Genomic DNA, 7,719 nt, shown 5'->3' on the forward strand with positions numbered 1-7,719 from the left:
TACTTTAATTAATTGTAAGGGAAAAGTTTATTTGTCTCTGATTTATTGCAAGTACAACATACTATAGTTTGTAATTGATTAGAATCAATGTAGGAATAGAATGGTTGTACAAGAGCTTAAGTTCCATGCCAATTTTAGATAAAAGATCCAATTAAACAAACTAAATAGGACATTCACATGCCTATATTTTGCATATGGTAAGGAAAGCTTAATTATTAGAAGCTATCTCAACAGAAATCAAATTTTGATCATTTACCTAATTAAATAATCAGAAAGGAATCCTAAACATTATTTCTCTAACAAGAGTGAGTCAACATTGGGATATCTTACAATGAATGCACTTATTATTCTAGAAATTCTCATTGAAAGCCATCACATGCTTACCATGAACCTGTAATTCTTGCAACTTTGGGATACTTTACAATGAATGCACTTATTAATTTTGAGAAATCACACGAACAATATATATATATATATATGTTTGGTGCATGCAATTTAGAAAGGTTTCTTTCTAATTGAGAGAGAGAAAAAGATCAACATGGATTGACCTTATATGTACAATAGAAATTACTAAATTACTAAATATACTGTATTAAACTTTGCATATTACAACAAATCCATTAAATGGTTGAGTATTCTGACAAGGTCTATATGAGTTGAGTGTGGTGTACTTGTATCAAAGGACTGTACTAGGTATAACTTGAGTTGTATGATTGTGATAATGAAAATTTGTTGAGTATTCTGTTATTTTTAAGTCTCTGGTATTATCCTTCTTGATTCACCATCTTTAGAACCAAAACTTCACTGCTACTTTAAATAGTTTATATATCTAATTAAGAACTGGCATTAGAGCTGGTCAGTTTGCCGGACAGACACCAACAAATGCTTGGATTAATTGCCATTTGTGCAATTTAAGTAATAAAATTTGATATTTAAGTCCAATTAAAGGGTTTTAAGTTTTGTATCATGCAATGGATGTACTGTTTCTTGAGTTGGCATGGATGATTCACGTTTCTTCAAATTTTGATGTTTCCCTTTTGTATAAATTAGTTTCATTTCAAATATGAAAATTTGTCTTCTATAGGTTCGTTTTATTTATTTTGGTTTGGGGAGTGTGGTGTTTTTCTTCAAACTGTCTGTAGTTTCTCCTCCATCTATCTAGTTGTTTTTTAAAGTTATGATGATTTAGGTTTAGGAACAATAACTACGTAAATTTGAGCTCAAATTTCCAATGCTATTTGAGTTTATTTATCAGTTGTGTTAAGATGTTTTTACATTGCATTTCTCAAGTGTTGTTGAAGTGTTCTCATTTCTAAGCCTTGTGTTGGCAGTTATTCCTTAATTAGGTTCCATATTATATACTAATATTTTGCAATTCCTGCTGTTATGATCAATCTTGACTCTCTGTATTTTTAACTCATCCATTTTGTAGCCTTTTTCAATCTTGCGGCCTATTTGTATGTCTGTAACTTCCATTTTCTTTGTATTCAGCCTGTTATGTAGCTTTTGTTATTGTTATTGCTGTTTTATTTAGCCTACTCTCTGTAGGGCATATTTTTGTTTATATTTACTATTTCCTGTCTACTGATATCAGCCCAACCTTTTGTCTAGCAGCTATCTTATTGACTGACAGATTTTCTATTGTAATCTGTATTCTTGTTGTTCTGCTTGATATTTTCGCAGTTACTGACCATTATATTACCTTGTTTCCTTTGGAATGTTCAGGAGGAAGCTACTGCCATCAAGACTGCTGGAAAAGCTTGGTACCAGACTATGATCTCCGATAGTGATTACACAGAGTTTGAGGTTTTCACCAAGTGGCTTGGAGTTTCCCAGTGATTTACTATTCTGTTTTTGATTATTCTGTAGACCTCAATTTATTTGGTGTTTGTTTATCTAGAGTTTTTATAATTTTTTTTTTACAGTTTTGAGACATGATAGTTACTAGGTGGGAGGAAATGGGTGGAATAAGATATTACCTAAATGTGTTTTTTTACCTCCACTTATTGCTATCCATTTCTGCCAAGGACGAAGAGCTTTTGTTTTTGCAACTGAAATTAAATATTTTAGGTTTTGCTTGCAATAGACCTAACTAATGTTGCGCTATGCAATACTAATATATTTTGTTTTATGATTCATTTTTCGCTAATTGATATTTCCTTTAAAAAAAAAAATTGCTTAGTTAGAGCATCCACAGCAGTGGTGCTAAATAGCTATATTGCTATTTTTTAGCACCACTGCACATAAAAAAACCTCACAGCAGTGGAGCTATAAGCAAAATTTTTTGCTGCTCCGCTACAGTGCACATCTATATTTAGATGTGCACTGTAGCACACATCTAAAAAAAAAATATTTTTTTAATCCACTTCTCTCACCTCTCCCATTAAATAAACTTTTCTCTCTCTCTCTCTCTCTCCGGCTTCTCTTCTTTCTTTCTTTCTTCCTCAATTTTTTTTTCTCTCTAGCTCACCGGACAGTCCCTCATCTCCCTCATCCCTCGTCGCCGGCCGGCCAGCTCCCTCATCGCCGGCCTGTTCCGCCGATCTGTTCCGCTGGCCAGTTCCGCCTTCCATTCAACACCTCACTCACTCAACACCGCTTCCACCTCACTCACTCAACAGCTCGCCGGCCAGCTCCCTCTCTCTAGCTCGCCGATCTGTTCCGCCGGCCAGCTCCCTCATCCCTCATCGCCGGCCAGCTCTCTTTGCTGTGATTGAGTTATTTTTATTTTTATTTTTATGTATTTTCATATGGGTTTGGTGGCTGTGGTGGTGGTGGTGGTTGATTTTGACTATGGTAGTGGTGGTGGATGATTTTGATAGTGGGTTTGTAGATTTTGGTTGTGGTGGTGGTGGTTGTGGTGGTGGATGATTTTGGCTTTGGCAGTAGCTTGTTCTTGGTTTTGTTTTTGTTTTTGTTTTTATCTCTCTCTCTCTCTCTCCGGCTTCTCTTCTTTCTTTCTTTCTTCCTCAATTTTTTTTTCTCTCTAGCTCACCGGACAGTCCCTCATCTCCCTCATCCCTCGTCGCCGGCCGGCCAGCTCCCTCATCGCCGGCCTGTTCCGCCGATCTGTTCCGCTGGCCAGTTCCGCCTTCCATTCAACACCTCACTCACTCAACACCGCTTCCACCTCACTCACTCAACAGCTCGCCGGCCAGCTCCCTCTCTCTAGCTCGCCGATCTGTTCCGCCGGCCAGCTCCCTCATCCCTCATCGCCGGCCAGCTCTCTTTGCTGTGATTGAGTTATTTTTATTTTTATTTTTATGTATTTTCATATGGGTTTGGTGGCTGTGGTGGTGGTGGTGGTTGATTTTGACTATGGTAGTGGTGGTGGATGATTTTGATAGTGGGTTTGTAGATTTTGGTTGTGGTGGTGGTGGTTGTGGTGGTGGATGATTTTGGCTTTGGCAGTAGCTTGTTCTTGGTTTTGTTTTTGTTTTTGTTTTTTTTTTGTTTTTTTTTTTGTGTTGTGGTTGCTAAAGTAGAGTGGTGGATGTGGCCGGTGGCCGGTGGCCGGTGGTGGTGGTGATTGTGGTTGTGGTTGATGGTAGAGTCGGTTGCGGTGGGTGCTGCATATGTATTTTCAGTCGGTAGGATATATTTTTTTTTGTAAAAAATATATTATTTTATTGTGATGTTTATATTATTTTATTATGTTGAAAGCTAAAATAGATTCACTGCTGTAGCATGTGTGTAAGTATAATAGATAAAGTAACTTTTGGTGGAGCTAAAAAGCTAAATTTTTAGCTCCACTACTGTGGATGCTCTAAAGTTGCATTCATGTTTATCTCGGCCCGCGTGATTATTTTTCCCCATATTTTCTTTCAGTTGGAATGATAAAATTTTTGTTTGTCATTTTCTGGTAGATTGCAGTGGCTTCGATTGGTAATTGTTTAGTGGGAAATTTTGATTTTTAATCAGAATATAATTCCGAATTTAATCTGCGAGTTATTGGATTCTGATAATTTATTGGGATAAAAATTCACTTCTTCACTCTTATTGTGAAGATACTCCTCCTTCGATATGATTAAATGAATTATGGGATATTTTGGCCTGGATGCCTGTCAATTATTTTTTTAGAATAAACTATATATTTGGTTTATATTCCTTACACCGTATTTCAATTTACTCTTTAATATTTCAGTTGTGTCAATTTGATTCTTAATTTTTTTTGTGTTAGGTTAATTTAGTCCTCGCTATTATCTTTTGGATGAAAATTATTGAAGTGGTAAACGGTCAAAATAAAAATTTTGTATATTGCTAACTTGGCTGCCACCTAGTATAACATGTTAAAATAATCTTAAATAAAAAAAATAAAAAATAAAAATAAATGTTAAGTGAGTAATTTTTGGGATCAAAATTCCTAACCCATAATTACTTCACATTTTTTCTTTTTTTAAGCCCAAATCAAATATTTTTGTTTGATAAGAAAGCTTCCAGATTTCATTAAACAACGGTAAACCTAAATTAAATCCAAAATCCTTGCCTCCCTAAAATCCGAAATCCCTAACAGTGAGGACGACAGCAACTTTTCCCTTGCAGCAGTTCCTTGTCCTTCCAGCAACGCCTTCTCTATTCCAGCGACACTAGGCCTTCTCCTTGCCGATTTGTTTTCCAACAACACCAGGCCTTCTTCCTTGTACTTAAAAAGTGCAGCACCCGCACTCCAAGCTAAAAAAAAAAAAAAGCGTGTCTCTCCTGCACAGAATACCCAAAAGATGAAAAATTGATCATGAGTATGAAATTAAAGAAGAACCCATGTGTTTTAAAAAACCATAAATAACAAAAAGAATGAAAGAAAGATAGATAAAATTTTTGATGTACATAGCATACTTGTATATGTAGATGTGTTCTCCAAGCAAAGAACTTTTGGTTTCAGAGAAAGCATTAGACAAGTGGGTGGGTAGTCACCAAAGAGCAAAAGGTTGAAGGGATGCCGGTGGTGAAAACTGGGTGGAGATGTTATGGTGTTCTAATTTAGTTTTAAGTATTTTTAAAATCTTAATGAATACTTTAAATCTGACTTGTTATTATTTTATGTGTATTTTAGTATTTTTAAAAAGTTAATGTGTATCGTGCCATATCATCAGTTTGTAAAATAGTTTGTGCCTATAGGCATGTCAGCAGTTTTCATCTAAAAGATAACGGCAAGGACTAAATCGACACAATACTAAAAAGTTAGGGACCAAATTGACACAATTGAAATGTTAAGGACTAAATTCAAATACAGTGTAAATGATAGGAACCAAATATGTAATTGATCCTATTTTTAATTATTCTACAATGTTTACATTTGTAATTTGATTTTCATTTGGGGGATCTATACGGGTTATTTCGTGTTTGTGACGTTAAAGTATATATCAAAATGATATATTTGCAAGTCTCTAGAAATTTTGTCCATTGCAGTGAAAGGATTGCACCTCATGAGAAGTTTGTTGATAGAAAATTCGCAGAAAATGTATATGATCAATTAGTCTGTTTAGAAGACAGAAAATAGACACTCCAAAATAAGGCAATTGAAACCAGCCTCTTGGTGTGGGTTATGTTTGGTCTTATCTTTATATTTTGGATGAAAAGGTGTACAGAAAAAGAAGGGAACTAGTAGAGAAGGATCTATTAGTTTAGCTTCCTTCCTCTTTTCATTTCTTATTTTTCATTTCCAGTAGTCCAATTAAAGGGTTTTAAGTTTTGTATCATGCAATGGATGTACTGTTTCTTGAGTTGGCATGGATGATTCACGTTTCTTCAAATTTTGATGTTTCCCTTTTGTATAAATTAGTTTCATTTCAAATATGAAAATTTGTCTTCTATAGGTTCGTTTTATTTATTTTGGTTTGGGGAGTGTGGTGTTTTTCTTCAAACTGTCTGTAGTTTCTCCTCCATCTATCTAGTTGTTTTTTAAAGTTATGATGATTTAGGTTTAGGAACAATAACTACGTAAATTTGAGCTCAAATTTCCAATGCCATTTGAGTTTATTTATCAGTTAAGATGTTTTTACATTGCATTTCTCAAGTGTTGTTGAAGTGTTCTCATTTCTAAGCCTTGTGTTGGCAGTTATTCCTTAATTAGGTTCCATATTATATACTAATATTTTGCAATTCCTGCTGTTATGATCAATCTTGACTCTCTGTATTTTTAACTCATCCATTTTGTAGCCTTTTTCAATCTTGCAGCCTATTTGTATTTTTGTAACTTCCATTTTCTTTGTATTCAGCCTGTTATGTAGCTTTTGTTATTGTTATTGCTGTTTTATTTAGCCTACTCTCTGTAGGGCATATTTTTGTTTATATTTACTATTTCCTGTCTACTGATATCAGCCCAACCTTTTGTCTATTAGCTATCTTATTGACTGACAGATTTTCTATTGTAATCTGTATTCTTGTTGTTCTGCTTGATATTTTAGCAGTTACTGACCATTATATTACCTTGTTTCCTTTGGAATGTTCAGGAGGAGGCTACTGCCATCAAGACTGCTGGAAAAGCTTGGTACCAGACTATGATCTCCGATAGTGATTACACAGAGTTTGAGGTTTTCACCAAGTGGCTTGGAGTTTCCCAGTGATTTACTATTCTGGTTTTGAATATTCTGTAGACCTCAATTTATTTGGTGTTTGTTTATCTAGAGTTTTTATAAATTTTTTTTTTTTTACAGTTTTGAGACATGATAGTTACTAGGTGGGAGGAAATGGGTGGAATAAGATATTACCTAAATATGTTTTTTTACCTCCACTTATTGCTATCCATTTCTGCCAAGGATGAAGAGCGTTTGTTTTTGCAACTGGACTCAAATATTTTAGGTTTTGCGTGCAATAGACCTAACTAATGTTGCGCTATGCAATACTACTATATTTTGTTTTATGATTCATTTTTCTCTAATTGATATTTCCTTTTTAAAAAAAAAAAAATTGCTTAGTAAAGTTGCATTCATGTTTATCTTGGCCCGCATGATTATTTTTCCCCATATTTTCTTTCAGTTGGAATGATAAAATTTTTGTTTGTCATTTTCTGGTAGATTGCAGTGGCTTCAATTGGTAATTGTTTAGTGGGAAATTTTGATTTTTAATCAGAATATAATTCCGAATTTAATCTGCGAGTTATCGGATTCTGATAAATATTGGGATAAAAGTTCACTTCGTTCACTCTTTTTGTGAAGATACTCCCCCTTGGATATGATTAAATGAATTATGGGATATTTTGGCCTAGATGCCTGTCAATTATTTTTTAGGATAAACTATATATTTGGTTCATATTCTTTACACCGTATTTCAATTTAGTCCTTAATATTTCAATTGTATCAATTTGATTCTTAAATTTTTTTTTTTGTGTTAGTTATCTTTTGGATGGAAATTATTGATGGTCAAAATAAAAATTTTGTATATTGCCAACTTGGCTGCCACCTAGTATAACATGCTAAAATAATCTTAAATAAAAAAAATAAAAAATAAAAATAAATGTTCAGTGAGTAATTTTTGGGATCAAAATTCCTAACCCATGATTACTTCAAATTTTTTCTTTTTTTAAGCCCAAATCAAATATTTTTGTTTGATAAGAAAGCTTCCAGATTTCATTAAACAACGGTAAACCTAAATTAAATCCAAAATCCTTGCCTCCCTAAAATCCGAAATCCCTAACAGTGAGGACGACAGCACCTTTTCCCTTACAGCAGTTCCTTCTCCTTCCAGCAACGTCTTCTCTATTCCAGCGACACCAGGCCTTCT

General features: G+C 34.2%; 1 protein-coding gene across 2 annotated transcripts in view; it reads left to right on the forward strand.

Annotated features, from left to right (window-relative positions):
- LOC112028406 (large ribosomal subunit protein uL4) overlaps positions 1-6,866 on the forward strand; it is a 26,709-nt gene extending 19,843 nt beyond the window's left edge. The window contains exon 2 of one of the 2 annotated variants that reach the window (XM_024060996.2): positions 6,450-6,866. In XM_024060996.2, the coding sequence (XP_023916764.1) occupies positions 6,450-6,563 (114 nt within the window). In that variant the 3' untranslated portion in view covers positions 6,564-6,866. Of the gene's footprint in view, positions 1-1,725; positions 2,084-6,449 lie in introns of those variants that run through there. The other variant, XM_065761063.1, reaches the window with a different exon arrangement.
- Positions 6,867-7,719: the final 853 nt, after the last annotated feature.

This window comes from Quercus suber, unplaced genomic scaffold (genome assembly GCF_002906115.3).
Source record: "Quercus suber isolate HL8 unplaced genomic scaffold, Cork oak 2.0 scaffold_394, whole genome shotgun sequence".
Lineage (NCBI taxonomy): Eukaryota > Viridiplantae > Streptophyta > Magnoliopsida > Fagales > Fagaceae > Quercus > Quercus suber.